This window comes from Macaca fascicularis, chromosome 14 (genome assembly GCF_037993035.2).
Source record: "Macaca fascicularis isolate 582-1 chromosome 14, T2T-MFA8v1.1".
Taxonomy (NCBI): domain Eukaryota; kingdom Metazoa; phylum Chordata; class Mammalia; order Primates; family Cercopithecidae; genus Macaca; species Macaca fascicularis.
In genome coordinates this window covers 31,798,416-31,816,666 of record NC_088388.1, presented here as the reverse complement: position 1 = coordinate 31,816,666, position 18,251 = coordinate 31,798,416, and the positions used below count along the sequence as shown (strand labels likewise).

The following is an 18,251-nucleotide window of genomic DNA, read 5'->3' as shown; positions in this document are numbered from 1 at the left end:
CACAGTGTGGCACTTATTCACTCCATTTCAGAATAAATCACTCTGCAATGGACAGGGTATCAGATTATCTCAATTCAAACTATGCAACTGATGCTACATGATTCCAGTGTACTAATCCAATCCAACCCAGTCCAGTTCAGCAAATACATATCAAAAACTTCAGAGCTTATCACTAGACTAGACCCTTGACAAAACTGAGCTGTGTGGTGCAGGAAAAAAGCTCCAATACACTGGACACTTTTCTGTAGATAAAATTCAAATGGTATTCAACTCAATTTATTTCCACAGACATTTACAGAGGGATCGTGTCACTTCTGTTTAAAATTGTGATTACTACCTAAGGCATTTAAAGTAAAATTTTACCTCCTCACCGTGGTTCCCAAGGTCCTGCATGATCTCACCACCCTCATCTGATCACTGTCTGTGAGTCATTCCCTACCTCCAGCAACGCCAGCCTTCTGTATCTTCCACCAGGCCATGCTGTTGAACAGTACCATTCAGCAGTCCCGTCAACCTCTGAACATACTTTTCCCCCTGCCAGAACTGCATACGCCCTGCTTCATATATGGCAGCTCCTTCCGATTTGATCACCTCTCCCTTCCTATTTCTTAACAGAGCAATCTATTTCCTTCACTGCACTAAGCACCTCTTGCAATTATGGCTTGCCCACTGGACTGTAAGCTCCATAAGAGCTGCCTTATCTGCGTTGTTCACTACTGTACCCTCAACACTTAACAGACTGGCACATAGCAGGCCCTCGAAAAAAAAAAAATCTTTGAATACAAAGATAAGCAAGACAGTCCTTACAATCAAGAAGCACGCCATCTACCTGACATGGCAAATCAATTCTGCAGGAAGAAGGTAGAGAGGGCATCTTCTCCACCTTGCCAGGTTGAGAAGAAGTAGGCAAGGCATTCCAGGCAAGGTCGAGAGCTTGAGCCACAGGCAAAAAAAAGAAAAAAGAAAGTGCAAGTGTGTTGTGTGCTGGCAGAGGCCTGATTTGGCTAGAAGGGATGGTGCAAATGTGATAGTGGAGGAGAAATAAGTCCTGGAGGACCTCAGATATACAAGCCAGATGATAAGAGCCTTCAATGCCCCAGAAGTTTAGGTTACAGTCTATAAACATAAGGGTGTCACAGGTTTTAAGGAGAATGACAACCAGATGTGTCTTAGAAAGATTACTCTGGCAGCAATCAAAAGTTGGAGGTTGTTAGTTAAATTGTAAGTATTTTCTAGAAAAATAAAAGTGCTAGCAGGTACAGGTAGCGACCAGTACAGGTAGTGACCAAAAACTTGAGGTATCTATCACCACTTAGCTAGGCCAACAACTATCTGTAACTCCAACAAATCTGTATTTATAAATGAACCTCTAATAACACAGGGCACAATCATCAAATGGCTAGAATCTAATGGTTAATACAAAACACAAAACAAATCGCGCCTACCTATCCTAAGAGGGCGACTTTGCATCCTCTGCAAATACATACAGTAGCACAGGAAACTCACAGCCATGCCACCCCCTGTCAAGGGTGTAAACAATCCTGACAGCTGGGGGGCGGGCTGGCAGCGCCATTTCTTCCACCACCCCAGACAGTCCCAAGTTCTGAAGAAACTGGGAATTGAACCACCTTATCAGCAACCGGTGTTTATTTCTGGAACAGATGCTAGTAATGTGGGAAACCCAAGGTGTCCAGGAGAGAAGATAGTCACCGGCATGGCATCACCGGAAGTCAGTACCAAAACACAAAATCCAACATCGAACCGTAAGGAGCAATGCTGATAGCAAAACAATTCTCATGCACTGAAGTCCGAAAGTGAGCCCTGACAGCGATTCTGGCGCTGGGGAAGTCGCGCCAGGGGAGTATAGGGGGTTGCCTATCTCCTCCTCTCGCTCGCCCCACCTGCCCACGCCGGCGCCAGACTCCGCAGGCCCCGGACCCAGCAGAGAAGAGCGCCTGGCAGGGACAGGGGCTTTTACACAGCAGCCGGGACTGACCCCGACCGGGCAGGCACCTGCGGGGCCAGCGGGGGTCCACGGAGCGCGGCGGGGCGGCACGAGAGCCACTACCTCCTTCTCTTGCAAGTGGGCCTCGCCGAGGCCTGGGAGAGAGAGCTCTCGTCGCTTCTCAAACCTGGACCCAGGACGGGAGGAAGACTCAGGGCGAGGCCCTTTCCGCCCCTGTCTCGTCCCGGTCCCCGGTGGCTCTGCAGGATGAGGGCGGCCCTGGCGTCACCTTCTGGTGTCGCGGGAGCCCGGGTCCTGTCAGCGGCCCCGACCTCCTTCCCCCCTGCCTCACCGCCTCCTCTCCCCATCCCCCACCCCTGCCATGCGTGTCGTCCCATTACTTGATTAGGTCCCGATAGTCCAAAAAGGATAAGATGAGGAGCAGGGGATCGGTGGGCAGCGACTCTAGGGTCAGCTGCGCCGTGTCCGTCTCCATGGCCGCCATCTTGCCTGGCCCGGTGCAGGTCTAGCCCCGCCCTGGGCCCGCCCCTGCCCCGCCCCCACCACCGCCTGAACCGCCCGAACCGCCCCCAGCAGCTCGCACAGGTTTGTTATGTAACCGCCGGGCCAGCCCCGCCCTCAGGGCGGGCTGAGGGGCGGCTCCCTGGAGGGCCCGCCCGCGAGCCGGGAGCCAGCCGCGCAGTGCGAGTTCAGCCGGCTTCATTCACGCTCCTCATCAAATCTCTCCAACTCTGTTCTCGCATCCCGGTTCGTAAACTTGCCCATCCCGGGACCCTTTTGTTGCCAAATCTGCCTCGGTCTCCCCAGCTCCTCCTGCGAAGTTTTACACTCAGTATCCAGGAAGCCTCGCTCAAAATCTCACACCCCTCCACGCCCTTGGTCCCCAAACCCATTCTTTCCCTTTGTTTTCCAACCCGAGAACCCCTGGTTTTCCCCGCTCAGCCTTCCCCACCCCGCGTGTCCCCCGCACACAGCAGGGCCGCTCCGAGACTTGTCCACTCAGCAGGAGCGGAGTTGAGAATCAGCCAGGGACGCCAGCTGAAGGCCCTTCTCCCAAATTAAGGAAATGGTCGTTGAGTGCTTAACTTCACGCCCCTCCCCGTCTTCCTAAGTAAAATGTGTACAGGGAGTGAGCCTGAGTCTCAGTCGCTGTCCCTTAATTTGGTTGTCATGGCTATTTTCAGCCTATTAGGGTAATGCAAAGGGTACAGTGTGGATTTTTTCCAGCTTTAAAATTTATTTTGGCCAGAGTTTAGATCCCGCAGCGTTAAGTATCCGGCGTGTAAAGGGAGGAACTGAGATTCCCAGAGGGCATAACTGATGGAGGCACGAAGATGTCTGCTCTTCAGCTTTGCCAAGGTGATATTAAAATGAGAGTGGGGGAAGTATAATGGGTCCATACATCACTTGCCTGATTTTTTCTTTTCCATTGCTTTTCCGAAGGCAATATGTTGTTGTAAGGGGCTTATGGGGAATCCAGACAGACCTGGACTTCACACACCTGTCATTTATTTCACTACTAGTGAAATGTTGGCATAGTTATGCCTAAGTTCTCTGAGACTGTCCCTCATCTCTAAAACCACCCCTCCTTTGGTGAACTAAGGATGGCGATAACGCTTTATGTAAAGTGCCTGGCCAGATACTCAATAAATGTTAATTTTCCAAACTTATACATGCATCAATCACTACGTTCTCCAAACATTTCCATATCCTGGAGAAGGTTTCTCTCAATTATTTGGAAGAGTGGAAGTGATATGCCCCACACCCCCAAAATCCATTTCCTCCATTCTTCATACCATTAATGCCTTCTATTTATGGTTTTGCTTAATAGTTATAACCCCTATCACCCAGCCAACAAACCACAACAACAGCAACAAAAAAACTCTGCCTACATCTCTGAGCTTCCAAATTGTTTATGCACATACGTAGAAGAACATTTACTGAATTGGATTTCAATTACTTGTTCTGTGTCTCTCTCATCTAGCTGTAAACTCTCAGTCTTACTCATCTTTCTAATTTCAGGGCTTAGCAAGGTATTCAATAACTAGAAAGTTTAAATTCAGGTTGAATGGATGAATTAAGACCGAATAATCATTTCTGTTTACAAGGGAACCATACCTTTTTACACAGACAAATGCTTATAAAGGTATTTGATCCTGATTTATGTTTGTCTCCATTTCGCCTTCAGATGGCCCACCTGTTTGAACTCCAACAGCTGGTGGGAGTTTCAGGTACACTGCATTTGCTTCTGCTATCCTATTGCGCTTGGACTTGGTGCAGCTATGACCTAATGCAGAGCACAAAGTATGAAGCTACTGTACTGTCAGGGCCAGAACTAAAGTGAGGCAAGAAAGCTACTTGCTTGGAGCACAAAACTTAAGGAGAGGTGCCAAAAAACTGAATAATCAAATAAATAACATTTTAATGCAATATTTTTAAAAATAGAAACTAATGCAAAAAAAATTCACAGTGAACAAAATACAAAACTCTTAAACAAAAACAGGATCCCACAGTGCCATGTAAGCCATATTAGAGCCTGATGCAAAAAGAAAAGGCAAATGCACTCCCCTAAATACATGCTTTTTGTGTTTGTTGTTGTTTTGGAAACAGGGTTTCTCTCCCGTCACCCAGGCTGGAGTGCAGTGACATGCTTTCAGCTCACTACAACTTCTGCCTCCTGGGCTCAAGCAAACTTCCTGCCTCAGCCTCCTGAATAGCTGACACTACAGCTACACCACAACGCCCCGCTAATTTTTGTATTTTCAGTAAAGACAGGGTTTCACCATCTTGATCAGGCTGGTCTCGAACTCCTGACCTCAAGTGACCCACCTGCCTCAGCCTCCCAAAGTGCTGGGATTACAGGCGTGAGCCACCATGCCTGGCCAGGTGGAAAACTTGCTTCTCCCATGTGGCTGGGCTTACAGCTTCTGCCATGCGCTCTCAGCCCCTCTTTTCCAGGCTGCTAAGCCCTGGCACTTCCCACCTTGCAAAGTGCCATTGAGTTGCCAGCCCCTGCTGCACTAGCCCAGGCCCCTCTGGAGAGGTGGCTTTGGCTCAGGCTCCACTTCTCTCCCCAGCATGGTATGAGGCATGTGGTAGAGGTTGGGGGAGCAATGCAGGTAGGCAGGACCCAGGAGAGCCCTTTCCTGGGCTGGGGCTTCCTATTGCCCACCCCCTGCGACCCTGCCCCCAATACTAGCTGGAAAAGGAGTAGGTAGGAAGAGAGAGTCCAGGATTTGACTATTCACATCCCCAGGGCTAAGCTTGAGGGTGACGGCTCCAGAACCTGGGGAGCCCAGGGAGTGGAAGAAATAGTCCCTCCAAATTTGCTCATTGTTTTGGAAGTTGGTTTCTAAAGAGTTTCACTAAAACAGTATTTGCTTATCATTTTAATTTCTGTGGCAGATCAGAAAGCAGAAGGTTCTAAGGCCAGGCATGGTAGCTCATGCCTGTAATCCCAACACCTTGGGAGGCCAAGGTAGGCAGATTGCTTGAGTGCAGGAGTTCCAGACCACACTGGAGAGACACCGTCTCTACAAAAAAAAAAAAAAAAAAAAAAAAGCCAGGCATAATGGTGCATGCCTGTAGTCCCAGCTACTCAGGAGGCTGAGGTGGGAGGATAGCTTGAGCCTAGGAGGTCGAGGCTGCAGTGAACTGTGATCGTGCCACTGCACTCCAGCCTGGGTGACATAATGAGACCCTGTCTCTAAATAAATAAATAAATAAAGTTTTTTAAAAAGAAATCAGAAGGTTCTAACAGAAGGGTTCAGATGTAGAATTAAAAAAAAAAAAATGTTCTCCTTTTCTCAGGAGAGGGACAATGCTTGAGAAATACACAGTCTTACATGTTTCCTTTAGAACCCCAGTGGCATCTTATCTATAATGAGTAGCTCCTAGCAGACAACACCCTACCTCTTGGTAATCACATCATAGTTTCATCGGCTTTAAGGTTCTCACTGGCTGTTTAGGTAAATCCTTCAGACATTAATTCCTATCAAGTGCAAGCATCCAGGCTCAGGACTGTGAGAGATCAAGCTGAACACAGTACCATACCTGCCCTTTAGAAAGTGACAGACACTCCCTCATGGTTTGGTTGGGGGCAGGCAAATTCAAATGGCCCTGGAGACTCATTTTCTCACCTGTTTTCATGGTTTAGCAATTCGCTGCCTCAGCAGATCTGAGTTAGCTTAGAGACAGAACAGGATGCTCTAGAAGTTCCAACTAAATGGCAGCCTAGAGGTGCCCCGAATCCCCGGCTTCTACCCCAGCATTTGTAAAACAGAGTTTAAGATTCTTCTCTATTGAACTCTTTGCGAGATGAATCCAGTCTCGCTTTGCCCAGCCTAGGCACATCTCTCAGCGGGACAGGGAAGCTGGGGGCTGGGATGGATGGTGGGATGGGGAGAGGGGGTTACTTACATGCTCCTCCTTCTCTGCTTGTATCCCCCTCCCCCACCCAACTTGTATTTATACCACATGGCGCTGGTAATGTGTGTCTGTGGCCCCTGAAAGGCAGGTGCACGCATGAAGATTAAACTCCACTTTGCCTTGGTGCTAAGTGTTTTTAGTACTGCCCTTGTCCAACTGGGCCTTCCCAGGGCCAAAAGCATTCTCTCCTGGGGGCCCTGTCACCCAAGCCCAGGTGTCAGCAATCCTGGTTGTGCTGAGGCAGTCCTTGCATTTGGGAGCCCCGAAGATAAAAGGGTGGGAGGATCACAATCACGGTGGGACTGCTGGGCATTAACTCCCCCAAACAAATGTGACACCCAAAGAAAAACCCTGGGCCACAAGGCTGCAGTGATTGGTAAAAAGGAGACCCACCCCTGCAGAGCCCAGGAATATTCAGGAGAATTATACTTTATGGTTGAAAACAGGGAGAAGGATAAAATTGCAGGGATGAGTGATTAGGGGCTGCCACTGCCACTCAGAAAGGCAGCCAGGCTGATGGGGTGACACAAAAATCTGGAATGGATTTAGCTGCTCTTGTGCAGCAAAACCAGACAAACTCATGGCTAATGAGAAGCCTGGACCAGATGTAAGAGATTTATAGGCACAGTTTCAGCAGCTAAACACACTAAGTTCTAGGACTTGGTTCCTTGCTCCTTCCTTAAGGGATACTTTAAATATTTCTGAATTTGCCAAACCAATGTCTGGTTTCTTTGTTTTTGTCTGCGACATGTCTCTTGCTTTTTTGCAGCCTGTATAATTGATAGGAACCTTCTGGGTGCATGGTGAGTGGATCTTCTGATAAGATACATTTAACGTGTTCCCTGTTGGTGGCTTCTAATGTGGGGGCTAAGGATGTGGCCAAGAATGGCCTGTAATCCAAAACCCTGCCAAGATTGCATCGTTGCAACAATGGTTCCTACCAGGTGGAGAGAAAATACAGTATTCTTATCCAAGACGTAATAGAGGCCAGAGTGCTGAACAACACTATCCATCAGTTCGATAGCCCTGTAGCGCTGGGGAAGTCACTAGTATATGCAATCTTATTGTGCCCTGTTGAGGCTTAAACAGGTAAGTGGCCACTATTCTTGGAATGTCTGATATCGTAAGAGTGGCTGAACTAGAACTGGGCCATTAGTGATACTTGGCATGCAGGCTTCGATAGATTAATGCTGGGGTTTGTTGTTTTGTTTTGTTTTGTTTTTGTTTTTTTAGAGACAGGGTCTGGCTCAGTTGTCTAGGCTGGTCTCCATCTCCTGGACTCAAGCGATCCTCGCACCCCAGCCTCCTGAGTAGCCAGAACTACAGGCTTGTGCCACCACACCCCCCCCCAAAAAAAAAAACAAAAAACAAAAAACTCTTTATACCTTTTCTACCCTTCTCCATGCCCTAGGAGGCTGATCTGTAGATACTCCTTCACCTGGGCTTCTTTGTTATCTGGCTTCTGGAAGAGAAAGAGAGAACAATGGGAGAGAAAAGTGACATTCAGGTATTTAGACATCTCCACCTCCTGAGATTTTGGTTGGGGCTGTGTTCCCAGGGGAGACAGCTCCTGTCAGCGCCCTCTTTCCTGCCTCCAGCTCACTCAGCTCTGATGACACTATTCCCTCCCTCCAGCTGCTAGAACTGTGCCTCTTGCTTTTTCAGGGTTAATAACAGCTCCCCTCCCCCTCACCCCATTACTAATCCCTGGGCACCTCACTGTCCTGCGCTGGTTCCCTTATCTGGTTCATACCTCTGTTAGTATTGTCCCCACTGAATTCTGTTTAGTTATGTTCCTTTGAATGTTTTGTCTGTTTCTTGAGAGGACTCTGACTGATATCACTTGCCAAGGCAAGCAGTACTGTCACAAACTCCCCAGGAATACATTGTACATTGTCAGAGAGCTGAACAAACGCTGACAAAATGAGAACTGCTGGTTGGGGCCAAACATTCCACTCTCTTGATGACCTCACCACTGAATGTACTGCATGAACTCCATTGCATTCCAGCTTAGAAAAGCTGACCAAAGATGAATGGGCTTCCAAAGAAGAAGAAACAATTTGGCCACCCATCTGACCTTTTTGGGGTCTTCTTCTGTGACAGCCCCAAAAGACATTCTATCCTCTATTAAAGTCAAAGTTCCAATCTTGTGGCCACTAGCTGCTGTAGGGATGAATGCCTAACCTCTGATTGACCTGTTTTGGAAACAACACCCTTTATACCTGGAAATTCCACAATAGGCTTTATATACCCAATAATTAACTATATTTGAGAAGGGGACACCTATGGCAAGCAGCCTTGAAAGTGATCCAGGCATCAGTAAAGCAAACCTTGTCCTGGAGCCTCCTATCTTATTCAGATGGAATTACAGATGTCAGTGATCAATCCCACAGTGATTGCAGGCTTTGGAAATGAAACTCCACCTTCTTACCAAGGACAAGCCTGCAAGGACTTTCTGCTGCTGCTGGGCCTGAGACTAGCCCCTTCTGGAAAAAGAGAATATCACTGAAAGGAAAAATTATGACTTTGCTACCTGACATTATCACTTTGCATTGGGTCCTGTCTGAACTGAGATATCCAGAAAGTTCTGTAGCAATATGGAAATGGCACCTACAACCAAGGTTCAAGTCTGGTCCCCAATACCTTAGCCAACTTCAGGAACAACAGGTGGCTGCCCACCCATTAGGCATGGAGAAACCCACCTACTGTTAAACCTAAGCTGTTGGCCTACCAGGGCCTCTTTGATAAGACTTGCATCTGACAAGAAGCATGGTTCACTGGTGAAATAGCTTGCCCCTGAGATGGGCAAATTCCGTGGAATACCAATGCCATAAATTGCTGAGGCTCACGATGCTTGCATGCTGAATAATTGGCCAAACTTCAGGTGCTGTTCTTGGCTGTAGAGTATACTGCTCCCAGATTGATGGAAATGAACCTTTACACAATATGTCAACTAAGATTCTCTAAAAAACAAATGTGAAGATAAGATTAGATTCATGAGAGATATACTTGGGGGCTGGGCAGAGGGCAGGAAAGTCTTATGAAGGATAAAAGAGAGGAAGCCAGAGTAGGCAAGGAGTGCCTTCAGACCAGGATGCAGGTCTGACACCTGTGAAAAGAGAAGATGAAGGAAGGATTTGGCAGGGAGAGTCTCAGGTTGGACTGCAGCTCTGAGAATGTCTCAGCCAGGCCAATGGAGAGTCCTCATACCAAAGCTGTCCATTAGAAAGTCCAGAGACCCACAGAATTGGCCTGCACTAATCCCCTACCATGCTCAGCCACTGGCTAGGAGCAGCCCAGGGGAAGTATGGTTTTGATGCAAAAGCATGGTGGGCCGCAGACTGGCATTGTCTGTCAACTATGCTACATGCAGCAGGAGATCTTAGTGGCATATTCCCATGACCATCACACACAGAAACATTGCTAATAGCCTAGCTATTTAGTCAGGCCATGGGCCACCTAAAGACTGAATTAATAAAGGCATATATTATGTGCCTTTGGGACATAATTATGGGACCTCTCCGTTGAAAAGATTATAAGTAACAAAATCTAGAAGAAAACAGCTGCCTGAAAAGACTGATCAAGCATATATGGGCATCATGTCTACCTACCACAGCCGATTGAATCTATGCTGTAACTCACCACAGTAATGGAACCACCCAAAAGACCAGGGATACCCAACCAGAAATTCTTTCATCAACACATATAGTAGCCACTGTTACTGAAAAAGCTCATACTGTTAGCCAACTGTGCCAGTCTGTCCAACAGTGACCTGATGACGTCTAAAAGCCTAGTGGGTTTAGCTGTTTTGGGCTACAAGTTACACAGCACCATACTACCTTCTGCCTTGGCCAAACAATTAGACACCCAGGACTTGAGGAACAGGCAGAGGAGAGTATAATCAGGAAGAGGACACTCTCTCCTCCCACTCTTTTTTTGGAATAGCACACAGTTGAGAGTATATCCAAGTACTTTAGGGGAACAGAAACCATGCTAGGTATTTCGAAAGAGATTTAATACAAGGAATTGTTACACATATATGGGAAGGTTGAAAGAGTAAAGGATGAATGCTGAGCTAATCCAGAAATCAAGACAGTGCTATGGTCTGACTGTTTGTGTCCTTCCAAACTGCATATGTTGAAATCCTAACCCCCAAAGTGATGGTCTGGGGAGATGGGGCCTTGGACAGGTGATTAGGTCATTAATGGGATTAGTGCCCTTATAAAAGGGACTCCAGAAAGCTGCCTTGCCTCTTCTACCATGTGAGGGCACAGCTAGAAAGTATCATCTATGAACCAGGAGGTGGGCCCTCAGCAGACACTGAATCTGCTTGGCACCTTGATCTTGGACTTCCCAGCCTCCAGAATTGTGAGAAACAAATTTCTGTTGTTTATAAGCATCCAGTCTACAGTATTTTGTTACAGCAGCCCGAACAAAGACAGACTGCCTGAAACAGTTATCACCACAGGGCTGTGGAAGCAAAGGGGAAAAGATCTTTGGTTATAGAACTTCGGGGCTAGAAAGAGGAGGCACCACTGGTGGTGCTCCACGGGCTCCCTAAAGGCCTAATGCTCTGATCTCTCAAGAGAGGTCCCACGAAGTTGGTGTTGAGATCTCTGAAAGCGGACACCTCACAGTTGGTACTTGTATCTCATGGCAGGTAACACAAAGCAGATGCTCAAAATCTTGAAGGTAGGGTTGCCAGATTTAGCACACACTCACACACACACACAAACAGAGGCACACACACCACCACCGCCATCAGCATTACCACCAACAATAGACCAAAAATAAGGGAAATAACTAAAATGGAAAAAAAAAATAAAAAAGTTAAATTTGAATTATTTCTGATTGCCTATGCATATATACATTGAAATAAAATAAGAATATCACATAAAACGTGATAAAAATCATCCTTTATCTGAAATATCTGAAATAAGAAGCACATAAATTACCTACCTCTTTCTTTAATTATACTTCCCTGATGATTTGGCTCTCCTTAAGGTTTCTTAGTTTTGTGGAATTTGTTTATAAAATTCCTTGCATTTACTGTCTGTGTTTTATTTACATTGTAACAGTTTATACAGTGTTCATAGCCAACTTATTCTTTTGCCCACTGAGCATTCATTATTGAGAAAACATGCTCAACGTAGCATAATGAGCTGATATACCCAATATCTGCTGGCTGTCACTGACTGGCTGAATTTCACATGCGTGGGGCTATCAGTGATTTACTAACTTTTAGATATGTGGTTATTAGAGTGAGTCTGTCACTGGTCGATTTTTCAGACCATAAGTTATCTCTAATTAATGGTAGTTACTTGTTCATGACTTCGGACTTGGACCAAATAATGATCTTTTCCTTTCTTTTCTTTCTTTCTTTTCTTTTTTTTTTTTTTTTCCTTCGTCTCTCTCTGTTGCCTAGGATGGAGTGTAGTGGTTCAATCTCGGGGCTCACTGCAAACTCCGCCTCCCAAGTTCAAGCGATTCTCCTGCTTCAGCCTCCTGAGTAGCCAAGAGTATAGGCACTTGCCACAATGCCTGGCTAATTTTTCCATTTTTAGTAGAAACAGGGTTTCACCGTGCTGGCCAGGCTGGTCTCAAACTCCTGGCCTCAGGTGATCCACCTGCCTTGGCCTACCAAAGTGCTGGGATTACAGACATGAGCCACTGCACCCTGCCTCATCTCTTCCTTTCTTGAATATGAAAAATCAGTACTTTTTCCTCTGAATCCCCACTTTTGGTCTACCTTCAGCCAAATCTGCAGTAGAGACCATATGGACTTTATTTGCGGAGGTATGGGTTTTAGTTATGTTGCGTTTAGGTGACTTAAGATTCAACTACTATGGCAGAAAAATAGCTGTAACTGGCAATATTTTGTAGTTTACTGAAAGGTATGAATAGAGGGCATTTAGGGCATCCTGATAGTCAACAAAGTCAGGATACAGGACACAATCAGTAAATACAGGACAAGTCCTATGAAGAGAGGACCTACTTGAAGAGGGTGCCTCTTGTTTGGTGCTTGGACCTTTGATATGGGACAACCTCACACCTAATGCTTTGGATACTGAAAGGGGACTCTGGGGCTGGGGTTCACAGTGCCTGAGGACCTTCAGAGGAAGGCCTGCAGAAGCTGAAAACCAGCAAGAGAATCCTCCTCTCTCCCTGCTTTCCATTATCCTTTGAGTACCTCCCACTATCTAAAAGAAACTCAGCTTGTAAAAGCACCAGGGAAATGTAGTTTTCAGCCTTCCAGGTCCCGCATCACTGAGATTATACAAGGGTAGGCCCAAGCTAAGACACAAGAAATAATTAATTGACACAAGCAACAATACCCTCCTCCCTTTTAGACTTCAGGGAATGGATGGAGAGTTCTCCTAACTCAGATCGAGGACACCTTCATGAACATGGACACTGACTTTGCTTTGGATAGCTCCCATGGTGCCTTATTCTTTACATCACTCAGTTTTCAGAGAGGGCTTTGTGAAACAGTGGAAGTTTTCAGTGGTTAACCCACGGTTGGTGTGTCTTACAATGCAATCAAGGCTTTCTTTATAATAAATGTACCTTGAATCTTTCTGTTACTACCACCCTTCCTCTTATTTCCTTTTATTCAGGCTATCAGAATAGCTTTCTGATTACTCTCTTTCAATTACAGGCTGACATTTGTCTATGTGTTAAAAATATATACATGTCATATACACCATGGAATACTATGCACCCATAAAAATGAATGAGATCATGTCCTTTGCAGGGACATGGATGAAGCTGGAAGCCATCATCCTCAGCAAACACAGGAAGAGAAAACCAAAAACTGCATGCTCTCACTTATAGGAGGGAGTTGAATGATGAGAATATATGGACACAGGGAGGGGAACATCACACACTGGGGCCTGTTGCGGGATGGGGGCGAGGGGAGGGAGAGCATTAGGACAAATAGGTAATGTATGCAGGGCTTAAAACCTAGATGATGAGTTGATAGGTGTGGCAAACCACCATGGCACACGTATACCCATGTAACAAACCTGCATGTTCTGCACTTTTATCCTAGAACTTAAAGTAAAAGAAAAAGAAAAAGAAAAAAAAAATCATGTCTACAATATTAATCTTCCTAAAGCAATGCTTTCATCATGTCAGTCCCTTGCTTTCAAAAAATCTGTTACAGCATTTTGTTAATCACAGAGTATTACCAAACCTCCTTACTTAGCAGTTTAGGCCTTCTGGAAACTTCTGTTTCTTCGACAAACACTTCTTTTTTATTATACAAATAGTTCATAGTAAAATATAAAGAAAAAATACTGTGCCTTCCCCAAATCCCATGAAATCTTAATTGTGTGTTTTCCTCATGTAAACATAGACATATAAGAAATGTACAATGTGGCTGGGCGCGGTGGCTCACACCTGTAATCCCAGCACTTTGGGATGCCGAGGTAGGCGGATCACCTGAGGTCAGGAGTTTGAGACCAGCCTGGTTAATATGGCAAAAGCCCGTCTCTACTAAAAATACAAAAATTAGCTGGGCACAGTGGCGGGTGCCTGTAATCCCAACTACTCAGGAGGCTGAGGCAGGGGAATTGCTTGAACCTGGGAGGCGGAGGTTGCAGAGAACCGAGATGGTGCCACTGCACTCCAGCCTGGGTGACAGAGTCAGACTCTGTCTCAAAAAAAAAAAAAGAAAAAGAAAAGTACAAATGTTTTTTAGAATGGTTATTCTTATATTATTCTACAACTTGTATTTTTAACAAATTGTGAAGTATTTTCCTTCTTAGGAAATATTTACTTACATTATCATTATTAATGACTATAAGAGTGTTCCTTAATGTGAATGCATCATATTTAATCAGTCTCTTATTGTGAGAAATTTAGACATTTTTATTATAATAAACAATGCAGTAATAAGTATCTTTATGCATTCATTTTTTGGGGATTGTTTCAATGAGTTATGCTCACTGCATACATTTTAGGTGTGGCATTGCTGGGTCAAAAGTTGCAGAATTTTTTAGTTTGTCACATATTTCTAATTGGCTCCCCAAAATAGTTGCAGACAAAATACTGAGTTCCAGATGTAGAAGTAGTATAGACCACATTCTCTGATCCAAATATAGTAAAACCAGAAATGAATAATAAATATGTAATCCCCAAAGCCCAACCATTTGACCTCAAAAAACAAACAAGTAAAGGCATCCTCTTAAAAACTCTTTGGTCAAAGAAGAAATTAAAACTGACATTACAAAATTATTTAACAGGAATGACAACCAGAATGGCATATAATAATTTTTTAGAAATTTTCTGCCAAAACTGCACCTCCAAGCAAATTTAAAACTTAAATATTTTCTGTATTTAAAAAAAGAAAAGTAAATATACAAAGCATCCCACTCAAGTTAGCAAAGAAGAAATATACTTGGGGGAAGCAATATATAGGTAAATTAAGGTAAAGGCAGTATGGAAGGAATTGGGGGTAGGAAATAGTGGAATTGATGGATAAGTTCAGTATCTTGCTCTGCGTGTGTGTGTGTGTATGCGTGCGTGTGCACATGCATGTGCTCAAATGAAGACGGACCACGTGGAACATTCTCATGTTTTGCTGACAGTTCAGCAGGCAAGAGAAACTTGACATTCACAATGGGATTAACCAGGATAAAATCAGTCTCAGCAGAGTGTCATGAAAGCACAAAGGTGGAAGTGATTAATTTAGTGGAGGGCGGGCCAGTGAAGAAAGCTTTGCAGAGAATGTGACAGCTGAGTTGAGCATTATGGGACGGTAGGATTTTGCCAAGCAAAATGCTTGTAGAGAGAGAGTGAAGTCTAGGTGTGGTGGTAACAGTGGGGGATTGTTTTTAAAATGCTGGAATTATTTTTCATGTCTAATCAGTTCTAGACATCTATGGGACTATTAACTATACAGCCTTATCGTTTTTAATAATGTGCTTTCTTTTAGAGTTACAATTCTTTTTATTCAGGCAATCTATTTTTAGAGCCTGCTTTATATTTGTAGCAATTATGATGGAAAATGAACTTCCTAGAAATTAAATGTGTCATTTTATATCTTATCTGTAATGAGCTGATGATGTTAGCATGCAAAGATATATTTAGATCTACTTTATCCTATGAAAAGAATATATCGCATGGATCTAAGTGTGGTCAAATAATGGAAAGTCTGTTAAAGCCATATGGAAATCTTTTCATTAATTTTAAATATTTAGGAATCTATCTGTTGACTATTCCATGACTAAGTTACAGTATTTTATATAGTAAGTATGCAATAGGAAAAATAAGGTATGTATAACTTCTCTTTCCAAAAAGGTATTTAAAAGTTATCTTTGTTGTTATGAGTATTTTCAAAATGCAAACTTCTGAATTTCTATCTTGAGGGATTCTATCTTGAGGGAAAAGAAACAATAATATCATCTCACTATGTGTATACATATGTGTGAGATGTATGTTTGTAAAAGCATAGAAGATAGAAAAAGGTAGCTGTTAAAACTGGTGCCCTGGGGATGGGGAGGGGGAGATTCTAGAAAAGGTGAGTGAGAAAAATAAAAGGGAATGAAGAAACATGATTAGTTCTTTTTATACATTTGTGTTGTTTTATTGTGGTGGTAACTAGTCATTTTATAATTTTGGAAGAAGAGGTATTAAAGCTTTTGGAAGCTGGGGGTGGTGGCTCATGCCTGTAATCCCAGCACTTTGGGAGGCCGAGGTGGATGGATCAGGAGGTCAGGAGATTGAGACCATCCTGACTAACATGGTGAAACCCCGTCTCTACTAAAAATACCAAAAAAATTAGCCGGGCGTGGTGGCAGGTGCCTGTAGTCCCAGCTACTCAGGAGGCTGAGGCAGGAGAATGGTGTGAACCTGGGAGGTGGAGCTTCCAGTGAGCCAAGATCGTGCCATTGCATTCCAGCCTGGGCGACAAAGCGAGACTCCGTCTCAAAAAAAAAAAAAAACTTTTGGAAATACAAGACAGTTATGGTTCAGGAGAGCAGCTCTTTGCCAGTGCTGGGTTGGTTAAGATTTTTGAGGCCAGCATCTATCATTTCACGACTACTACAGAGTGCACTGGCTACAATGAGACTTCATGGTCCCAAGCTTGCTGAAAAGGGTGAACCTCAACACTAGGCTGGCCATTTTTTTTTTTTTTTTTTTTTTTTGAGTAGGACAAAAAGGGGATTCTGACTGCTAAAAGGTTGGAAGAGCTAGAATCTAGTCCTCCCTGGGCATCTGAGGACCCATGACCTTGGGAAAGTCACACCTCTCTGGGCTTCAGTATCCTCCCACATGAGGGAGAAGAAAGAGATAATCATGACAATTCCCTCCAGTTCTAAAAACACTGTGATTCCAACCTGTAGTCTATTTTAGCAGATCTTATTATTTCCCCTTGAAATAAACCCCTGAAATAGTTTCTCAGTAATACTCAGTACCTCAACGTCACAGCTATTGTTGATTCATTTTTTTATGACTCCCATGATCCTAACTAAATGTCACTCACATCACAAGTATTCAAAAGGTTAAATGTTATGAGGGAAACAAAAAAAGTAGAGAACAAGACCTTGCTCACAAGATGCTTCTAGTGCAGTTGTGCAGAAAATATGTGTATTTTATCAAGCTGAGAGAAGCCATTCTATAAACTTTACATGAAATTGCAAAATAGAATAATAAAGTCTGTACCTAAAAGTGCCATAGAAGTAAAGAAACAACTAGAATATATATGGTGATATAGTTTGGATGTGTGTCCCAGCCCAAATCTCATAATGAAATGTAATCCCCAACATTGGAGGTGGGGCCTGGTGGGAGGTGGTTGGATCATGGGGGCAGAATTCTCGTGAATGGTTTAGCACCATCCCTGTTGGTACTGTCCTCATGATAGACAGTAAGTTCTCGTGAGATCTGGTTGTTTATGTAGCACCTCCTCACCTCATTCTCTCTTGCTCCTGCCGTGTGAGACAACTGCTCCCCCTTCACCTTCCGCCATGATCAGAAGCTTCCTGAGGTCATGCGGTCTCCCCAGAAGCAGATACCACTATGCTTCCTGTACAGCCTGTAGAACCGTGAAACAACTAAACCTCTTTTCTTTATAAATTGCCCAGTCCTAGGCATTTCTTTATAGCAATGTAAGAATGGACTAACACATGTGGTGATAGCTTGAATAATAATATGTCCTAGGTGGCACCAGAGTATAAAGAAGGAAACAAAAACTGTATTGGGAAGTGGAGGAATCCTTCTACAAATGGATCAGAGGAAAGAGAACATGAAAGGGAGTGCAAATTGACACTGCTTGGTAGCAGAAATGAAAGCTGATGGAGCACTGTGCCCTGCCCAATGCTAAAGACAAAGGGAGAGCAATATTAACCAAGGCAGCTTTGAGTATAGTGTCCAGCCCCTTTAGAGAAAAGTTTAGAATAGCTCCGCATACTCATGTTTTGTAGTTAGTGAAGTTGAGTCTCAGAGACGCCAAGAGACATGCTTAAAGACACAAAATCAGGAAGCAGTCTGCTGGAAACACATGATGGATCCATCTCCTCTTCCCATTCTACCATGTTGCCTCCTTGAAGGAAACAAGGTAAAGCTAAGTCCTAGGAGAGACCCAGTCTCCTCAGGGAAAGGCAACAGCAAATTTGATTTGTGTAACAAAAATATATTGCATATGTAGAAATTGACAAACTGAATTTAAAATTTAGTCAAAAAGGCAAAAGACCTAGAATAGCCAAAACAATCTTCAGAAAGAAAAATTCTGGAGGTCTTAACTTCAGGACTTAATAAAAGTTGCAGTTAGGCTGGGCGTGGTGGCTCATGCCTGCAATCCCAGCACTTTGGGAGGCCAAGGCAGGTAGATCACGTGAGGTCAGGAGTTTGAGAC

The 18,251-nt window shown here is 44.3% G+C and overlaps 1 protein-coding gene across 2 annotated transcripts in view; it reads right to left on the bottom strand.

Moving 5' to 3' along the window:
- FBXO3 (F-box protein 3) overlaps positions 1–2,479 on the bottom strand; it is a 34,571-nt gene extending 32,092 nt beyond the window's left edge. For both annotated transcript variants that reach the window (XM_045371665.3, XM_005578238.5), the window contains exon 1: positions 2,347–2,479. In XM_045371665.3, the coding sequence (XP_045227600.1) occupies positions 2,347–2,450 (104 nt within the window). In that variant the 5' untranslated portion in view covers positions 2,451–2,479. The remainder of the gene's footprint in view (positions 1–2,346) is intronic.
- Positions 2,480–18,251: the final 15,772 nt, after the last annotated feature.